General features: G+C 34.8%; 1 protein-coding gene across 2 annotated transcripts in view; it reads left to right on the plus strand.

Annotated features, from left to right (window-relative positions):
• Positions 1–21,508, plus strand: part of LOC120414967 (titin-like) — a 297,990-nt gene that overhangs the window by 36,685 nt on the left and 239,797 nt on the right. For both annotated transcript variants that reach the window (XM_039576302.2, XM_039576309.2), the window contains exons 3-7: positions 6,486–8,362; positions 10,740–10,854; positions 10,915–11,619; positions 11,689–11,917; positions 12,093–12,236. In XM_039576302.2, the coding sequence (XP_039432236.1) occupies positions 6,486–8,362; positions 10,740–10,854; positions 10,915–11,619; positions 11,689–11,917; positions 12,093–12,236 (3,070 nt within the window). The remainder of the gene's footprint in view (positions 1–6,485; positions 8,363–10,739; positions 10,855–10,914; positions 11,620–11,688; positions 11,918–12,092; positions 12,237–21,508) is intronic.

Raw genomic sequence — 21,508 nt, forward strand, 5'->3', positions numbered from 1 at the left:
TTTTTCAGGGCTGTGGAGTCGGAGTCGGAGTCGGAGCCGGAGTCGGTGGAGTCGGGTCTTTTTGGGGACTTGGAGTCGGAGTCGGAGTCGGAGTCGTCAAAACTCGATTAGCTGGAGTCGGAGTCGGAGTCGGAGTCGGCTAAATTGTATGAGCTGGAGTCGGAGTCGGAGCTGGAGTCGTAAATTTCTGATAGACCCGGAGTCGGAGCTGGAGTCGGAGTTGTCAAAATATTTAATATAATTTATGTTCAATATTTGTTATAATTTAAGTTAATTCCCATTTTTTTAAATTTATTCATTGAATCGCGTGCACTGCGTTGACATTCTTTATTTTTTGGTTCAAGATATGTTTTCGAAGCATTTTTATTGTGATTGGAAAGCTCTTATTGTGTTATTTTACTAAGATCACTGAATGATAATCTGTTAATCCTCTCTTGTCAATGTTTGTATACACTATACTATAGTGTCATAACTCATAAAATAGTAAACAATTTTGGCTGTGTAGTCGAAAATTTAAATATATTAAAATAATTCTTTGCTGTCTCTTTTTGCTTGTATTTATGTATTCTTTCAAATCAAATTTGAACAAATTTTATCAAACTCTTTCTAAAAAAATATAAACACCGTAATCTTTTTGCCCGATAGCGAATATCTTGGAGGTTTTAAGTAGATCATTTTTTTTATAGGAAAATAAAGGTTCACTATCAGTACTCATCGAAAAAAAATATTTTTTTATTACATTTGTAAAATTAACAGTATAACTCTACTAATAAATTATCAACTATTACATCAATCTACTACTTGGAACGCAATATGCTTATTTTGTATGTAAATAAAAATAAATCAAAGTGTCGTGCTGAAAACATTTGAAATTGACAAAAAATATCTAAAGTAGCAACTAATTTTCAAATAATCATTGATATAGAGCAATTCCATGCCAAATAGGGAATTGGTTATACCGGACGATCTCCAATTTTAATGAAACTTTCTAGACATGTTATCCGACGCTTATGTAAGCCATGTTTGTGTATATGGAGCCAGTTTCAATTCGATATTTATTTGTATTTCGGAATTTAAATTTTTCTGTATCTCAAAGCCGTTGCATCGTATCAAAAAGTGGTCAAAGACAAACTTGTAGGAAATTTGATGGGCTTTCCAAAAAAAAACACTGAAAGAAAACAACACGCTACTGTTATGAGATATTTTTATTTAAAAGATTTAACGGTACACATTAACCAGAGCTTTTGCACCCAGATTTTTGTTACAGACATTTTAGTATCTTCATAACTACGGGAACTATCGACATGATATTTTATTCATCCCCTAAATTACTGTCTTCAAAGTAATTTACAACAAAGTTTGACTATTTTTATAATCAGATTCTTGCTGGATTGGGTCCGTAAGTTCGACAAATTTGAAATAAGAAGACAACAACTGCCTTGGTTGCTGTGCACCCTTGAAGTAAAATTTGAGGGTAAGCCCACGATTTTTTTCGTTCAAAATTTTTGTGAAAATAGCCTAAGATGTTACAAAAAGACTCACGAAAAATGCAGGATGGAGCAATCATCTAAAAAAATACAAAAATCATTTACCGAAAACATTTTTTTGAAAAGTGCTCTAAACGTCAAAATTTTCAAAAAGCGAATGTGGGAATCGATTCTTCAGACAATTTTACATAAAAGTCTCTATATTGACCTTTGTCCTAAGTCTAATCCTTGTGAAGTTAAAGCGGTTTAAAAAATAAAATGTTGAAAAAAGTGTTTTTTTCGATAGTTTTTGACAATTTCTATTTGACAGACTTAATTTTTCAGTCTCGTAAATATTTTTACCAGTAAGCTCGTCTAATTTCTTTGCATAACTTTTCTTTAGGACTTAATACAAGAAGTGGGACTCTAACTGTTTTCTATTAAGAGTTATGAGAATTTCCGTAAAAAAATCGAAGCAAAAAATGTTTGCGTGTAGTGGATCCTTAAATATTATTGTTGAACAAGTATATTTTTTTTAAATACCTTAAATCGGGGTGATATAATTGATATAATTTTATTTTATTTTTCAAATATTGAATTTTCTCATGATTTATCTGTTTAAAGTGTGTACTGGGCTTGATCACACAATGTCCATGTACGTCTTCTCAAATAAATTCAAAAGAGCTTTAAAAAATAGTTATTTTGAAAATGGTTTATTTTAAAACCAGGGTATCTTTGATAGTTACTGTGTTTCTTTAAAATCCCAGCCTAAAAGTATGCAAAATGGTTTTATATGTCAATTCGATCGTGAGTCAAACTTTCTTTTAATATTTCATTAAAAAAAGGACAATTAAAAATTAGTGTAGCTAGCATATAAACTAAAAAAAATAATAATGTAAATTTAAAGTAGTTAAATTAATAGTTCCAATTTTTCAAACAACAATTCAAATTTACTTAGAAAATTGTTGTGCTGAAAATGCGTTTAAATCTGAAGTTTTTTTTATTTTTGTTTCAATAACGCTGAAAACATGTAACATAGAACAACGATCACTTATCTACCAAACTTAGTATGGTTCTATACACTCTTTTTGTATAAATAATTCGTATTTATCATTTTGCAAAACACCCCGAACATAAATGTCACCCCGGTTTACAGTATTCGCGCAAGTGTGAACTGAAATGTGAGTGATGTGATTAATTCATATTTTTAAAATATTTTAAATACAGATTAGGTGTCGGAGTCGGAGTCGGAGCCGGAGTCAACAAGTTGTGGAAAGCTGGAGTCGGAGTCGGAGTCGGAGTCGGAGTCGGAGTCGGCTAGATTTGGTAGGCCGGAGTCGGAGTCGGAGCCGGAGTCACCAATTTGTAGAAAGCCGGAGCCGGAGTCGGAGTCGGAGTCAGCTTAACTCAGAAAGCCGGAGTCGGAGTCGGAGTCGGAGTCGCATGAAATATGACCCGACTCCGCAGCCCTGGTTTTTTTCTTATTTGGGAGCAATAATTACGCGATTTTTAGTTTTGGATTTTATGATGTGAATGTAACTTTGTCCCTCGATATCTTATTTCTCGATTAAATTTTCAAAAGGCCCTATCTGCATAGGAAACCCATGGGGGATAGGTTGTTTTGAAGATTTAATCTAGATTTCTGAATAAGCCATTATTTTCGTTAGCTTGCTTTATACAAATCTGCATATAAATTTGGGGATGTCCAAACATAAGTGCTACGAAAACAAATAATTGTATCTCTAGAGGGGATTATCTTTTTAGAAAAAAAAAAGTTTTTTCTCATTTTTTTATTTAAAGAAAAAAAAACGATTCTAGGCAACTTGTAAAGTCAACGGGCATGATTTGTTTGTAGTGCATTTTTTTATTGATTTTCGTGAAACTTTGTCTTAATGGATTATTTTTGTCCCTGATTACGGATCCGATGTTCATTTTTCGATATCTCGTGACGGTGGGGCGGTATGACCTCTTCCACTTTTCTGGTTTTCTACTAAGACACGTTTTTCAGTGATTTGTAGCTCGAAACTATGAAGAGATAGAAATTTGGTGTTATTATGTAAAATGGAACGCTCAATCAAAAATTCCGAAAAGCGTATTTTTCATCAAAAAAAAAAAAAGTTAAAAATAGTTTTAAAATCGCTGCCATTTCCCGTTACTCAAGTGTCAAAAATCTTGAAACATGTTATTTTATGGGAAATTCAATGTTCTTTTCGAATCTGCAATAACCCAGAAGGGTCATTTTTCATTTAGACCACAATTTTCCATTTTAAAATTACGTGTTTTTGTAACTTTGCAGGGTTACTTTTTAGAGCAGACAAAAACATAAATTTTGATATTAAAACATAAGAAGTTTGCATGTATCCTTCATGAGTTATATAAAAAATATTTTTGAAAAATTATGATTTTCACAATTTTTGACCAGTACTTTACAGTTTTAACCCACAAAACGCAATTGTTTGCTTCTGAAACTATTTTTTTTTGAGTTCAGCAAATTTTTAGCATAAAAACGAGCTTTTTGGCGTTTGTTGTGGAACTAACTTTTGAATATTTTGTAATTTTTTTACATTTTAGGCCAATGCAAATATGTTTTATCCTCTGTCCCTTGGTTCTGGTTAGGGTCGAGGAGGGGCAAAAAAGATATAAATTTAAATAAAAGGCCATACTTTCAAAATTTGCATGAAAAAGGTGTTTTAAATTACATTGGGCTTATTTGAAAGTTCAATGAACATTATTAGTTTTGAGCATTAACCTTAAAATTGAAGGTTCCTTTCATTATTTTGGAATTTATTTTTTTTGTAGTAAATATTTAAAAATGCTAAACTTATTTCATTAAGTCACATTTTTTTCGGAATGATTGATAGGTACCTGTAATATGTTTTATGAGTAGGGCTTAAAACAAATAGATAAAAAAAGATTCTTATTGATCGGAAAAAAACTAAATTATCATAGAAATTCAAACGTGTTTCACGTTAAATGGAGAATAATAAAAAAATCTGGAAGCCTTTTCAACAAAAAAAGCAGAAAATTTGGTAGTTGTAGGTAGGCAATTGTTTTTTGCGGTTTCCTTTAAAAAAATTGGATTTTGATGTTTAGTTCATAAAATCAATATTGATTTATCAAGTTGTCAGTATTTTAATGTTTTCAATTTTATTTCGATGAAAAATCCAGCTGTATATCATGTAAAGCAATGAATTCTTGTTTAGCTGGATTTTTATTGAAATAAAACTGAAATCATTAAAATACTGGCAACTTAATGAGCCATCATTGACTTTAAGAAATAACAATCATAGTCCTTCAAATTAAAAAGGAAATGAAATAAAATCTGAATTTTCACTTCAATTTCCAAATATTTTGAGTTTGATTTTAAGAAGAAAGAATTTCTTGAAAAAGGTAAGAAAAGAATTCATAATTTGTTTTTTTTTTTGCTTTTTGCCATGCCTTTTTTTTCTTTCAAAATGTGTTTTGATGATTTCAATATTTTGTTTTTAATTGATTGATTGATCATTTTTTTCTCAGATTCGTCGTTCCATTTTTGAAGCATTATTTTTTTTTTTCTAAATTTGTTGTGTAGTTCCGCAGTGCGTGGCCGAATTGTTACGCTGTCCGCTTTGTAAGCGGATGATTCTGGGTTCGATTCCCATCTGCTCCAACCTTCCATCGGATGAGGAAGTAAAATGTCGGTCCCGGCCTTGGTTGTTAGGCCGTTAAGTCATTCCAGGTGTAGGAGTCGTCTCCATGCCATAAGTACAAACAACACACCAAACCAAGCCTACTCCGGTGGAATCGCTGGCGGCGGTTGGACTCGCAATCTAAAGGTCGTCTGTTCAAACACTGGGGTGGAAGGTTCCTTTGAGTAGAAAGAGGTTTGGGTGCTCTCTCCATTCAAGCCTTCGGACTCCTAGGTTCGAGCAGAAACTTGCAATAGAGATCACAAAAGACCCAAGGGTCGTTAATGTGGATGGTTTGATTTTTTTTTGATTTTGTTGTGTAGTTTGTGTATTACTGTAATACTGTCAACAATCTTTTTTTTTTAATTTATGTTGAAATTGAAATTTATGGATGAAGTTACTTTTTCAATAACAATTTTCGATTTGCAATCATTTTTTGGGTAAGAAATTCCTATTATTACCTCAAGTACTTTAAAAGTCGGAAAAAGTCCGAATTTCGTTAAAAGTGTTAATATCTTCAACTGGGGCGAATCGAGACTACAGTCTGAATAGGGACACCACGTTTAAGAACACTTAAATGCTTCGAATTTAGAAATGGATGCACCCATTTTGTTGCTCTGGATCTGGTCTAACCGAAACCACTCCAAAATATCAAAATATTAGGCTACAACATTGCTAAAACTGCTGTCCCAATTCGCCCCATGTGTCCCGATTCACCCCAGATGACGGTACTCAAAACATCCACAAAATACAGTTTTTTTACTCACGAGTTTTCGGTGTGAAATACTACAATTTTCACAAAATACCGCTGTTGAAAATACTCAAATTTTCATAATATAAAATATGAGTATCAAACGACGCAAAGTTCTGTAAATACATTTCTAGATAAGAAATTTTTGTATCAAATAATGTTTTTTTTACAAAATATCTATTGTTATGAAAGTTATGAAACTTTTGATAGTTGGCAATATGGTTCAAAATACGCAATATGTTGTAGAAATGTTCACTTTTTCAGAGTTTTTAAAGTAAAGTATCAAAAATTTCAGAAAATTTAATCGGAGCCGGATTCAGGATACTCCACCAGCTTGACCATTTTGAGCAAACCTCATCACATGTTGGATATCAAACTTCAGGAAATTGAAAGATGTGTAACAGTCTAGTGTCAATTCGTCGCTGATGAACTGGTTTTAAGAGGCCAATAAAAGAATAAAAAGCTGAGATCTTTGTTTTAATTTATGAATATTTTTGTATTAATAATTAGTTTGTCCCGAAATTTATCAGTCAAATTAAGAATAAAGTCTCCCTGAATGTAATTAAATTTAAACCGATATTTTTTATTCTCGTTTTCCAGAGAACTCCCCCGATCGACGAGAAACACGACGAGGAAAAGCCCTGCTCGCTGGAACTGGATCAGGACGATAAGAACGAGTCCGACGTGCAGAGCCGCATTGAGGACATCATGAAGGCCCTTGAGGAGTCGGACGGGGAAGACGAGGGGCCACCCGTCCCGATGCTGTTACCGCCAACGTCGTCCAAACCGGCCGTAGAGGTGCAAGAACCCAAGGTAGATGTTGTACAGCAGGTCGTGGACCAAGATCAGGAAAAGAAACAAACAAAGGTGGCCGCTAAGCCGAAGGTCGCTGCTAGTAAGAAGAAGGCACCGGTTAAAAAGAAGGTGGGTGACGATGCTCCGGCAATTGATCCATCGAAACAAGAATCTCCCACGAACAAATCTGAAGATGATAAATCAATTAAGAAGACTCCAAGCTCCCAGGCTAAGCGCAAATACGTGCGAAAGCCATCTGGTGGTCAGGCTAGTAAAAGCAAGGTTGATCCTAAGAAACTTTTAGAGCCGGTTGGTACCGATGAACCTAAGGTTGATCCGACCCCGGAAACCCCAGTTCAAGAATCTCAAAAGCCTGAACAGGTACCAGATGTACCAACTCCTCCAGAAGAGCCCACTGAATCTCCTGACCCCCCGAAAACCATCCGTTCGTCAACGGACAACGACGATGACGTCCCTCTAAACCGACTTAAGGACAAAACCTCGCCGAAACCTTTGGAATCAACGCCGGAAGCAGGTTTCACCGTTCCAAACGCACCACTCCTCGCAGCCTTGCTGGCGCCCTCTCCGGCAACAACGCCAAAATCCAAGCGCAAATACGTTCGCAAACCATCAACTACTCCTACTTCCGGTGGCAAGAAGAAGCCCTCGTCCAAATCGACGTCCTCTGCCGACGCCAAGGACAAGAAGCCGGAAAAGCCGAAAGACGTGTACGACTTTGACGATTCGGACAGCGAAAACGACGCCCCCGTCAAGGCCGGCAAACCTGTCTTCAAGACCAACCGGAAGCCGCTGGAAACGTCCTCGGCCAAGGAGGATGAAGAAGAGGACGCCGAGGAAGTTCCCCAAGCGGAAGCGTCATCGGAGACCCCGGATCCGCTAGAGTCTAAAAGCGAGCAAGATCCGCTCAAAGAGTCCGACTCCGAAGAAGAGTTCAAGAAACCGGCGAAAAAACCAACCAAATCTCGAAACAACACCCCAAAGGAACCGTCCTCGGAGGAGGAATCCGAGGAAGACGACAAGGACGCCGATCCGGACGAGCGTCCGCAGACTCCGATGAGCAAGAAGATCAAACGCGAAGTGCGTGACAGTTCCGAGGAATCGAACGGTGACTCCGACTCGTCGGAGGAATCCGTCCGGACGCGGATCGTCAAGAAGCATCTCACCGCCAAGACGCGTCACCTCAAGCTGTACGGGTTCTGGTCGGGGCCGAAGCGCCACCGGGTTGCGTCCCTGAACGCAATCGCCAAGGTGCACTGTCTGTACGAGAACGAAACCCGGGCGGCGCTGGAAGCTAGCCTGATGAAGCAGGGACCGCCCCGGCCAAGGGCCGGAACTAGTAAGGAGGTTAAAAAAGAGAAGATTGAGGAAGGTGAGAAGAAGGACGAGTGTAAAGAGGAAAACAAAGCGGAGAAGAAGGAAGAAAGTGAAGTGAAGGGGAAACAGAAAGAGGAAAAAGGGACAAAAGAAGAGCCCAAGAAGAAGGTGGTCAAAAAGACAGAGCCGAAAGAGGTGAAGAAAAAAGAGACAAAGAAAGTGGTGGTTAAAGATGAAAAGAAGGAGGAGAAAAAAGAAGATAAGAAAAAGGCTGCTGAAAAGCAGAGGCAAGCCTCGGAAAGTGACACCGAAAGTGAAGAATCGTCGGAGGAGGAAGTGGTTACGCGGTAAGTTATTGTAATTTTCTGTACAAAATTCTATTTTGTTGTTTATTGAAAAAATTTAAGAAATTCAAAAAAATCAAGAAATTCAAAAAATTCCAGAAATACAAGAAATTCAAGGAATTCAAGAAATTCAAGAAATTCAAGACATTAAAGAAATTCAAGAAATTCAAGAAATTCAAGAAATTCAAGAAATTCAAGAAATTCAAGAAATTCAAGAAATTCAAGAAATTCAAGAAATTCAAGAAATTCAAGAAATTCAGGAAATTCAAGAAATTCAAGAAATTCAAGAAATTCAAGAAATTCAAGAAATCAAAGAAATTCAAGAAATTAAAGAAATTCAAGATATTCAAGAAATTCAAGATATTCAAGAAATTCAAGAAATTCAAGAAATTCAAGAAATTCAAGAAATTTAAGAAATTCAAGAAATTCAAGAAATTCAAGAAATTCAAGAAATTCAAGAAATTCAAGAAATTCAAGAAATTTAAGAAATTCAAGAAATTCAAGATATTCAAGATATTCAAGAAATTCAAGAAATTCAAGAAATTCAAGAAATTCAAAAAATTCAAGAAATTCAAGAAATTCAAGAAATTCAAGAAATGCAAGAAATTCAAGAAATTCAAGAAATTTAAGAAATTCAAGAAATTCAAGATATTCAAGAAATTCAAGAAATTCAAGAAATTCAAGAAATTCAAGAAATTCAAGAAATTCAAGAAATTCAAGAAATTCAAGAAATTCAAGAAATTCAAGAAATTCAAGAAATTCAAGAAATTCAAAAAATTTAATAAATTCAAGAAATTTAAAAAATTTAAGAAATTCAAGAAATTCAAGAAAATCCAGAAATTCAAGAAATTCAAGAAATTCAAGAAATTCAAGAAATTCAAGAAATTCAAGAAATTCAAGAAATTTAAGAAATTCAAGAAATTCAAGAAATTCAAGAAATTCAAGAATTTCAAGAAATTCAAGAAATTTAAGAAAATTCAAGAAATTCAATAAATTCAAGAAATTCAAGAAATTCAAGAAACTCAAGAAATTCAAGAAATTCAAAAATAATTCAAGAAATTCAAAAAATTCAAGAAATTCGAAAAATTCAAAAAATTCAAGAAATTCAAGAAATTCAAGAAATTCAAGAAATTCAAGAAATTCCAAAAATTCAAGAAATTCAAGAAATTCAAGAAATTCAAGAAATTCAAGAAATTTTCAGAAAATTCAAGAAATTTAAGAAATTCAAGAAATTCAAGAAATTCAAGAAATTCAATTAATTTAATAAATTCAATAAATTTAATAAATTCATGAAATTCAAGAAATTTAAGAAATTCAAGAAATTCAAGAAATTCAAGAAATTCAGGAAATTCAAGAAATTCAAGAAATACAAGAAATTCAAGGAATTTAAGAAATTCAAGAAATTCAAGAAATTCAAGAAACTTAAGAAATTCAAGAAATTCAAGAAATTCAAGAAATTCAAGAAATTCAAGAAATTCAAGAAATTTAAGAAATTCAAGAAATTTAAGAAATTCAAGAAATTCAAGAAATTCAAGAAATTCAAGAAATTCAAGAAATTCAAGAAATTCAAGAAATTCAAGAAATTCAAGAAATTCAAGAAATTCAAGAAATTCAAGAAATTCAAGAAATTCAAGAAATACAAGAAATTCAAGGAATTCAAGAAATTTAAGAAATTCAAGAAATTCAAGAAACTTAAGAAATTCAAAAAATTCAAGAAATTTAAGAAATTCAAGAAATTCAAGAAATTTAAGAAATTCAAGAAACACAAGACATTCAAGAAATTCAAGAAATTCAAGAAATTCAAGAAATTCAAGAAATTCAAGAAATTCGAGAAATTCAAGAAATTCAAGAAATTCAAGAAATTCAAAAAATTCAAGAAATTCAAGAAATTCAAGAAATTCAAGAAATTCAAGAAATTCAAGAAATTCAAGAAATTCAAGAAATTCAAGAAATTCAAGAAATTCATGAAATTCAAGAAACTCAAGAAATTCAAGAAATTCAAGAAATTCAAGAAATTCAAGAAATTCAAGAAATTCAAGAAATTCAAGAAATTCAAGAAATTCAAGAAATTCAAGAAATTCAAGAAATTCAAGAAATTCAAGAAATTCAAGAAATTCAAGAAATTCAAGAAATTCAAGAAATTCAAGAAATTCAAGAAATTCAAGAAATTCAAGAAATTCTAAAAAATCAAAAAAATCAAGAAATTCTAAAAAATTCAAGAAATTCAAGAAATTTAAGAAATTCAAGAAATTTAAGAAATTTAAGAAACTCAAGAAATTCAACAATGTCCGTGGAGTTTGAAAAAACTTCCAAGAAAAAAATCTTCAAAATATGTTTTCTAATCACATTTCCAACTGTTTTAATCTTGTGCCAACTCCAGCACCCTCCGCTGCGTGCCCGGACTGCGCGGCGCCGGCAAGCATTGGGATCCGAACGCTTCTAGCATGGAATCCGAGGGGGATGTCCTGCCCGATTCGGACGAGACATATGCACAGGTAGATTTTCTAAAATTGAGTGATTTTTTCAGTAAGTGTTAAATTTGAATAATTTTCCAGGGAAAAGACACCGACCCGGTCAAGAAGCGCAAAGTTAAGCGCAAGGTGGTCAAGAAAGCGAAACCTAAGCCAAAGTCGGAGAAAGCTGACAAGCCGAAACCTCCGGTTAAGAAAATCAAAAAGGAGGTTAAGGCGCTTCAGTCCGACAACGATAAAAAGTCGGAGGACGAGAGTGACGAGTCCGGCTCGGAGTCGGAGAAGGCGGAAGCCGCTTCTCCAAAGCCGAAAGCCGAAGACGTTAAGAAACGCAAGCGTGCTCCCAAGGAAAAGAAGGAGATTGTGGAGAGTTTGCTGGGGAAGAAGCGTATGGCCAGCTTGAACGCTACGGCGATGTTGGCTGCGACGTACGAGGTTCAGCGAATTCTGTACAGGAATACGGACTCGGACTCGGACAGTCCGGCTGAGAAGCCAAAGGCGAAGAAGGTAAAGGAAACTAAAGAGCAGAAGGAAGCTGCTAAAGCGGAAGCTAAGAAGGAAGCTAAAGAGCAGAAGGAGTTGAAGGAGCAGGGAGAAAACGCGGCTGAAGTCAGTAAAGCTGCGGAGAAAGAGAGGGTAAAGGAGCAAAAGGAGAAAGAAAAAGAGAAGGAAAAGGAGAAAGCAAAAGAGAGGGAGAAGGAGAAAGAGAAGGAACCGCTCATCACGGTGAAGACGGAACCGAACCGTGAAAGACGAGAAGAGCACGAGGTTAAGCGGGAAATTGAAGAGGTAAATGGCGCGGCAGTTGACCTTTAGAGTGAGGACGGATTAAATTACATTTTTGTTCCCTCCTTTCAGCCCCGTCCCGTGTCCAGCAACCTGGTGATTGCCCAGGACACCGAGGTCACAATCACGGGAGTGTACGTCAACTCGAGCCTCGGGGCGAACCAGGAAGCTTACTGCAAAATGCAGTATCGCGTCCAGCAGAGTGTCACCGAGGAGCGGCTGGTCCGGCCCGGCGAGGCACCGCCGAAATCGTACACCCCGTTGACGGCCCTATCGAGCATGCGACCACCCAACGACCAGAGTGAGTATCGTATCGTCAACTGTCGCCACGTGGCGCCGCGTTTCCAGTTGCTGAAAATTGATGGCCCACTTAATTGGATCGGTTGATGATGGACGGACGGACGTCGAATTTGAAGCTTTTGACAGCGAACAATATTGTCGGACAAATTGTAACAACATCTCTCTTCTTCCCGCAGCTCTGGCCACGCCGCCCCTGTTTGGGCCGCCGTCCCAGTGTGATTCGCCACTGGGACTGGGTCCGCGAGCCTTTTACCCGCCGCCCACGTCCTCATCGGGCAGTTCCAGCGCGTTCTGTGCGCCCATCCCGCACGGTAGTCCAGGTGAGTGGATGTGGGTTTTTGATTTGGTTTTGTACAGTTTTTTAGCGATTCTGAGAAAGGAATTTGTTTCAGGCATGATGACAATGTTAGCAATTTTTAAAGAAAACTAAGGGGTTTCGGACCCTATTTTTTATTGTTTGGTTTGTTTCATTAACTTTTACATTTTAAAAAATACTAAAAGGCAATAAGAGCAATGTCCTGCTATCGCTGGATTATTGTTAATCAAGATTAGTGAACAGAAAATTGTGTTACTTTTTCTTTTGAAATTATTGTATATATTTTGAATTTTTATGAAGGCGAATATTTTTTTATGAGGCAATTAAAATTTTATAAAATAACATAATTTATCAAGTTTACAGAAGTATGTCACTTTCTAGAAAATACTATTGTATAATATTTATAAATTTGGACTGGTGTTTTGAAAATTTCACTGTTGAATTTAAAAACTTGTACAAAAACAAATGTTTTGAAAAAATAATAATTTATTTTTAAACAGAGCCAGTCCGTTTTTGGCAACATGATTTAAATTTTCTGTTGCCAATAAACGGGATGTTGCCCACATTTGGAAATCATTAATAAAAATATTTTAAGGAAAGATCTAGGAACCATCCGTAAACGACGCAAAACCTTCAGAATTATGGGTAGAATTTAAGGGACCATTCAAAAAATGACATAATGAACGAAATAAAAAAACTTTGTTACCAGCAAAAATCATTCGTGTTTTTCACAAAAATAAAACATTTAAAATCACATTGTTATTCATGGATATAATTGATTTACTTTTATACTGTTTTGTATTCATTAAATTTTGAATTTGCAAAAAATAAATATTGTAAAGTGTTTTAAGTGTTCTTGAGCAGACGAAAATAACTTTGGAATAACATTTTTTGATATTTGAAAATACTAGGCAAATAACATTTTATGTTATTTACAACAATATTTGTTATTTGTTGGTATGATTTTTTGTTATTTGATTGTTATTGTAATAAGGCCGCTACAAATATTTTTTGAAGTTTATGTCCCTCGCCTCTGACCAGAATCGAGGGGGGGGGCAAAAAAATAAAAAAAAGTTTAAAAATTGAATTTACGAGCCCTGGTTTCAACATTTGAATGAAAAAAAGTGTTTTAAAATGCATTATACACCTGTCCAGTTGTTTTGCAATCATTAGTTTCCAAAATATCTAACGACGAAGATGACGAAAATTTTATTTTTTGCGAAAAAAAAGTTTTAGCGGTGCTGTGCATTGGAATTTCATATAAAATCAAAATATTTTTAATCCAGCCCAAACATGCTAAATATGATTGTTAATGCAGAAAAATGCATTTTAGATTGTTTTCAGTTGATATAACTTCTATTTTCTTTAAAATTTTGAAGTTTTTTGAATATTTTTTTGTTTTGCCCCTTGATTTTTCGAACCAATTTTGAAGGGGGGTGGGGGGGGGGGGGCGACATAAACTTTGAAAAATATTTGCAACGGCCTAACAGCCAAATAACATTACGAGCAAATCTTTGTTATTATTTTTTGTTATTTTAACAACTAATCCGATCATCCTAACAGCAGTTGAAGTTATTCTTCCATAACAAAAAATGTTATTTCAAAGTTGTTTTGGCTTCAACCAATATCAGACCAATAACAAATTTTGTTATGATAACATAAACTGTTATTAAACTCATATGCAAAAATGGATTTTTCAAGAAGATTCCATAACATGTTCTGTTATTTTAACAGTAATTGTTATTAAAATGGCATGAATTTTGCTACTACCGTCTGCCCGGGGCCCGGGTTGATATTTTTCAAAGTTTATATCGCCCTTCAAAGTCAGACCAAAAAATCAGTGGGCAAAAAATTTGTTTATGGAAATAAAAGTTAAATCAACTCAAAACAATTTGAAAGGCATTTCCTGTGCTTAGAATCATATTAAGCGTGTTCGAACTCCTTTAATGTACAGTACCGCAAAAAGTTTTTTTTTGCGAAAAGAAAAAGTCCGTCAAATATAGAAATTTTAAAACTAATGATTTCAAAACAACTAGACTGGTGTAAAAAGCATTAAAGAAAACTTTAATTTTATTTATTTTTTTTACCTCTAATCGTTTAAACTTTAAAAAAGTTTAAATTCATGCAGTATGTTTCATGCTAAAATACAGTACTTTGAGATAATATGACTATGTTATAGTAAATCTGTGGTGAAAATCTGTAGAAAATCTCACGTTATTTGATACTCGATTATGTTGAAATATTAGTACTTAATTTGTCCTTTTGTTTTTCAACTTTTAGGCCTTTCGATTTTATGTCTTTCGCCCTTTTTGATTTATTTGTTCCCAGCAATGTTTTTATTTTCTTTGCAAAATAATATGAGAATGATTCAGCAATACGTTCTGAATTTGAGAATCCAGGGAATCTTAAAATTCAAATTCAATGTATTATTAAAAAAAGTGGTTATGTAAGTTTTTCAATAATGTTAGGTTTAGTTTTTCAACGAAAAACAGAGCTTCCGCCTAATTCACTATAGTTCTAAAGTAAATTTACAATAGCACGTTCCCTTGGACGTTTTAAAGCAAAGTTAAGTTCTTTTGAAAAAATGCTTTAGGGGAAATATACCCATTTTAAGCCTAATAAGCGGTCGTGTTTGAATGATGCTGGATAATCTGGAGTGTTCCTTGAAATTCACTAAAACCAAGTACACCAACGAGTAGAGCAACTTTTTGTTAACATTTCTGTTTATTTTCACTTTTATTAAAAGTTATGCTATTCTTTTTACAAGCAGTTAAAAAAAATATTTCAAAAATGCATTCTAATCAGTCGAGTGCATTGGGCCACGCCCATTTTTCTATTTTCAGCTTTGTCCTTTTTTTCTTCCAACGCTCTTTTGGGTCTGCTTAGTGCTGCCAAAATTGATGAAATTTTAAGCGAACACTCACGAAAAGTAGCATTTATAGAGAAAGTTTCCTGGCAACACCACAAGCGCTGCTGGTGGTATTGGTGGCTTTTCTTTATTTGCCTTCGCTTCTCGCTCGGTTTTCTTCAGCCTTCGATTGGAATGGGTGGTCAAAATAGAAACGTCAAAAGACTTAGCGCGTTTTTTTTTTTTTTGATGGCGCTTGCTAATTATTTAGATGTTTCGGGATTATTTTTCAAGTGAGTGACTAATTAATGTGCAAAAGAACATGTTGCCGGTAGTTGGAAGCAATTTTATATCTTAAGCGCTTTGAAATCGTTAGCGCAAGTGAAAAGATATTGATGGCGACTTTCGTTAAGCAGTTAACCTCTGATCTTGCGTGTGGATGTGTGTGCCATCAAAATGATGAGAAATCTTGTGAGAAATGGTCTCGCAAAATGGAAATTATGATCAAAAGTGCACTAAATTTGATCTTTTTGGCCAGTAAATGGCATAAATTTGCGTGCTTACTCGAGGCGGTGCTGTTGCTGGTAAGTTTATAGCCTAAAAAGTATTTTTGGTGTTTTAATCGAGCATCAAACTTTCCATATGACGAAGATAGGTGTTTGATTAGAAAGGGTATATTTCCCCTAGATTTGAATGTTGACATCGTTCTTCTTCATCGCCAATTCTAAAAAGTGCAGAGTTTTAACTTGTAAAACATTAAGCAGAATTTCCTGCGATGAAGAGAAACCAAAAAAAAATCGGTTTGTCAATTACTCGGAAAAGATGTTTTGAAATTGAAAATCTGCAAATGCGAATGATTTTGGCTTTTTGCCTTCCTCACTGAGGTAAGGCTATAATCCTGCTCTAAAATTGAACTTTTTATTTAAAGCTCGAAAATCCACCTTGATGTATACATATCGACTCAGAATCGAAAACTGAACAAATGTCTGTGTGTATGTGTGTGTGTATGTGTGTGTGTATGTGTGTGTGTATGTGTGTGTGTATGTGTGTGTGTATGTGACCAATAATGTCACGCAGTTTTCTCAGCACTGGCTGAACCGATTTTGACCAAACTAGTCGCATTCGACTTGGTTTAGGGTCCCATACGGTGCTATTGAATTGTTTGAAGTTTCGATAAGTAGTTCAAAAGTTATGTATAAAAATGTGTTTTCGCATATTTTCGGAAGTTGAATAAATGGCAGTAAACTGAACCAAACATCATCATGTTATACATCGTTAGTTAGGTAATTGAAAGACCTTTCCAACGAGTCCAAAACATTGATAATCTGGCAACCCTGTCTCGAGTTATAACCACTTAAGTGATATTTATGTACTTTTTTGTAGCCGGATCTCACTTAAATGTATATAAACTATGTCCGGATCCATCATCCGACCCAATGTTGGTTAGGTAATCGAAAGACCTTTCCAAAGAGTCTAAAACATTGACGATCTGGCAACCCTGTCTCGAGTTATAACCACTTAAGTGATATTCATGTACTTTTTTATAGCTGGATCTCACTTAAATGTATGTAAACAATGTCCGAATCCATCATCCGACCCATCGTTGCTAAGGTAATCGAAAGACCTTTCCAATAGTCTAAAATATTGACGATCTGGCAACCCGGTCTCGAGTTCTGACCACTTAAGTGATATTTATGTACTTTTTTGTAGCCGGATCTCACTTAAATGTATGTAAACAATGTCCGGATCCATCATCCGACCCATCGTTGGTAAGGTAATCGAAAGACCTTTCCAATGAGTCTAAAACATTGAAGATCTGGCAACCCTGTCTCGAGTTCTGACCACTTAAGTGATATTTATGTCCTTTTTTGTAGCCGGATCTCACTTAAATGTATGTAAACAATGTCCGGAAACATCATCCGACCCATCGTTGGTTAGGTAATCGAAGGACCTTTCCAACGAGTCTAAAACATTGACGATCTGGCAACCCTGTCTCGAGTTCTGACCACTAAAGGGATATTTATGTACTTTTTTGTAGCTGGATCTCACTTAAATGTATGTAAACAATGTCCGGATCCATCATCCGACCCATCGTTGCTAAGGTAATCGAAAGACCTTTCCAATGAGTCTAAAACATTGACGATCTGGCAACCCTGTCTCGAGTTCTGACCACTTAAGTGATATGTATGTACTTTTTTTGTAGCCGGATCTCACTTAAATGTATGTAAACAATGTCCGGATCCATCATCCGACCCATCGTTGGTTAGGTAATCGAAAGACCTTTCCAACGAGTCTAAAACATTGAAGATCTGGCAACCCTGTCTCGAGTTCTGACCACTTAAGATGCCACTTATGAGCCCTTGAATGATATGTGTGTGTTTTTTTTTATATTCCGGAACTTAACGAAATTAGACGAAATTTGTGTCTAAACCCATCATATCACATATCACCCATTGTTGGAAAAGAGTGAGGAAGGCACCAACCACATAGGTGGATTAAGTTAGTTTTTTAAATAAAAATAATCATTTATTTACCAAACAGAACAAGTGCAATTCCTGCAACCATTTCGTTGCAAATGTTCTGACATCTTGCAAGCAATGAGTGAATAATTAATGTCAATCTCTGCCCCACTTATCCTCGAGCAGCAACATTTTCCCACCACCAGAAACTTTCACACATCCATCTCGGCTTCATTCAGTATTTAAGTTTTTGACAACCATCTCCGACGGCAACTTTCCCAGACCATCCCGAAACCGAAAGCAAACTCCTGCTCTCCCACCCCCCTCTTTAAAGTCCTTGATAGTTTGAAGAATTTTTCCTTCCTCTCCCAGAGATCGAGTAGCTTTCGTTTTCGGTGGAATAGTTCCTTCCGGAAACTAGCTTCAGGACATCCGAGCGAGATACAGTGGACTCTCTGGCTGTCGATCTTCTCGATATCAATAATGCTCCAGCTGTCAATAAATTTTTCAGTCCCTTCAAATAGATTGCTTTGATTTTCCGTTCTATAATTTGATAACTCCCGCTCTCGACGGTCCCTTCAATATCGACAACGAGAGAGTCCACTGTAGTTGAAACCCACCCACACAAGTCACCCGAAACTTTCAATTTGGCCACTTTTTTTCCGTGGAACTTGTACGAAACACAACTTTTTTTTCGGTGGTTCTCTTTCCATGAAAATTTAGTTTGGTTATTTAGGTGACAGACAAATTGATTCGAAAATGTGTCTTTTTATCTTGTGAACAGTTATTTACCCACTTGCGTACTACGTTCTGATGTTTGAAAAGGACTCTAGGACTTCAACGAAAAAAAAACGTAAACGTCATACTTATTGAGGTTTTATTCAAAATTATTACTCAACTCATTAATTAGCTCAAGCAGGATAAACGCTTAATCCCCCCTCAAAGTACGATTTAAATTTAACATCAGCCACTAACACCCAGTAAGTCCTTCCTCCCTGAAAATCCTTCACAACTGTTTGTGTCTGATTTCACCCCCTCAATCTGCTTATCAGAATGATGGCGTCATCGTTGTCGGTGCCTCACGTTGACATCGCTTTTCAGCCCTTGGGCGGTGGATTCCAGCTCCAGAGCTGATCTCTTTTTGCTAGTTTGTGACATGCACTTGTGAACGGGAACAGCTGGTGGAGGTTTTTCTTGGTGTAATGTTGAGAATTTCTACTTTATAAAGTGATTTTGAGCGAATTTATTACCTAAATTTTTAATTATTTCTGTTCAAAATTGCAGTCAAAGTGACGAAAATATTTCGTTTCATCTCAAAAGTGTCACTTTTGCGGCGACCGGTCATAATTCCTTTCACGTGTTTATTCCCATGGACCCAACTAAATCAGCAGGTTCGGAATGTGTTATAGCGCGCGCTACCAACAAAACACAGCAGGTTCCGTTCGCTTCGTCGTACGTGTGTGCCGGTGCCAGGCCACGGCTCCCAGGCACTAGATTAGCATCGTATTGCCGGTGCCAGCTCCTTTCACCTGGTTCGAGGTGCACCGTCAAAAAATGCAAAGGATATTAAGAAAAAAAAATCGTTATACAACCATTGCCACTTTAATCATCAAGAGTGGATACTTTGTACAAAAAAAATCTATAAGTTCAAAATAAATTTTAAAACTTTCGTAATTTTTTTCATAATTTTTAGAAACATAATTTTCATTGATGAGCAATTTTCTGAGATTTCGACCATCTGTTTTATTTTTTTTTGCATTTTTTAAATCGACTGAAATTGTTTGAGTACCTTCCGTATATCCAAAGAAGCCTTTATGCATCATCAGTCGTCGATATCATCTTCCATACAAATTTGGCAGCTGTTCATACAAAAATGGTAACTTTAAATTCAAAACTCTATATCTTGTTGTTCGGTTTCATGTTTTTGCAAAGTTTTAGTATGGATTAGAACTACATTGAAAAAAATGATACACAGAAAAATACTTTTTTTAAAATAATTTTTTTTCATCAAAACTTGATTTCCAAAAAAAATCTATTTTTCATATATTTAAGGAGACTAGGAAAAAATCTTATAATCCTATAGGCTTAAATTCATAATTTTATCCTTTTGTATAAAGATCTGAAAATGTCACGAAAGTAAAAAAAATCGGACCATTATTTTCCGAGATTAGGGTGATCAAAAAACGATGGATAAATAGGAAACACTGAAATTTCATTTTTCCAAATATTCTAAACATTTCCCAATACTTTACTTTGTTTACTATTTTCTAAAACTATGCACTATATAAAAATTTCACAACAGTATATTAAGGCAGTGAATGTCCAAAAAGGTTTAAAGATGCCAAGAATAAATGGATTAAAAACAAAAAATACAGTACTTTTTGGTGCAAATTTAATTTTCTATAAAAATAAAATCTCTCAAAAAACATTTGTTGACCATTTCTTTGAATTTTTCAAGAAATTTTTTTTTAGATATTTCGCAATTCCCACTAACTTGGACTTCGCACTAATTTATTGCTATCGATCGCACCACAGAGTTTGGTTACTCTGTGATCGCACTATTGCGACTTGTCAAACTGGCTTGGAAAAATTTAAATTTCCAAGAAAATGATCAAAGCGAGCCGAGGTTACTCGCTCGTTTTTCAGCTGTCAATCGCAATTTTAAAGTGCGGAAGTCCAGTTTGGTGGAAAATGCGACTGGAAATGTAAATAAAAAACAACTGGTTGCCTAGTTTTGCAGATTCTTGTTGTCAAAAGTGCGAGAGAAAAGTGCGGGCCAAATCCAAGTTACAGTGCAAGGGTCAACAATTTTTTTTTTGACAAAATGGCATTTTATGTCCCCTTAAAGATATATAAAAAAGTTTTTTTTAAATCAATTTTGAATTGCAAAAAGTTATTTGAAAATAAGTATTTTTTACGTGAATATTGTTTCAGTGTAGTCCTCGCTCATACCTAAAACTTTGTTGAAAACACCAATTCGATCAACAAAAATCCTTCAAAAGATACAGATTTTTTAATTTCACATGCCATTTCTGTACACGGATAGAAATCCTGTAAGCAAATCTGGTAACACTGTGTTGTTGAATTGAAGCGTTTACAAAATAGTCGACATTTTTTTCGATTTCGTTGTAAATATTTTCAAAACTGACAACATTGTTCCCAAAATCGAAATTTTTTTGACGATTTTGGAAACATTTTAATGTTCTCGAATTCAACAACACAGAATTACCGGATTTGCTGACAGAATTTCTATCAGTGTATGGTTCAGCTGTCAAATTTGTAAGAAAAATGATATGGACAGAATGATGGTGCAAAATGGCTTCTTTGGGCAAACGGAATGTTTCAGCCAGATTAAAAAATTGAAAAAAAAATAAAAAAGGCTCAATTTGTAGAAAATTTCTTTGGTGTGATTTTATGTTAGTATTTCTTTAAAAAAAGTTCAAATTTTAATATGTCAAATATTGAGCTTAAACATAATCTCTTTTATATAATACAACATTTGACTGGAATAGGTGGAAGTACAATGGGAAATAGGTAAAATTTTCACTTTTTCAAAGGTAAAATTTCATATTTTTTTTCTGGCATAGAAGATGCTCTCATTCCAAGATGTAATAATATTTTTTTTATTTGTAGTTTGAAAAAGTTGAAAATGAATATGAATTTTTCAAAGCTTAGGTCTTCACAAATGTCAGCCATAAGTTCAAAATTCTAAAAACATTTTTATTGAACAGACTTGAAAATAAAATAAATAAAAAAGTTTCACTTTTCGATATTTAAATTCGGATAAAAAGTTTCCAAGCTATCTTCACTTGAAATTTCATGGCTTATTGTTGACGCTTGGAAAGTCTTTGAATTGTTTCAATTTTTTATTTTACTTTCAATGAAATTAATTATTATGAAAGCTGTAACTTAGTAATTCTCGCTGAAAGTGGACCACTTTTTACACATGGTGCTCAAAAATCAAAAGCA

The sequence above is a fragment of the Culex pipiens genome, chromosome 3 (genome assembly GCF_016801865.2).
Source record: "Culex pipiens pallens isolate TS chromosome 3, TS_CPP_V2, whole genome shotgun sequence".
NCBI lineage: Eukaryota > Metazoa > Arthropoda > Insecta > Diptera > Culicidae > Culex > Culex pipiens.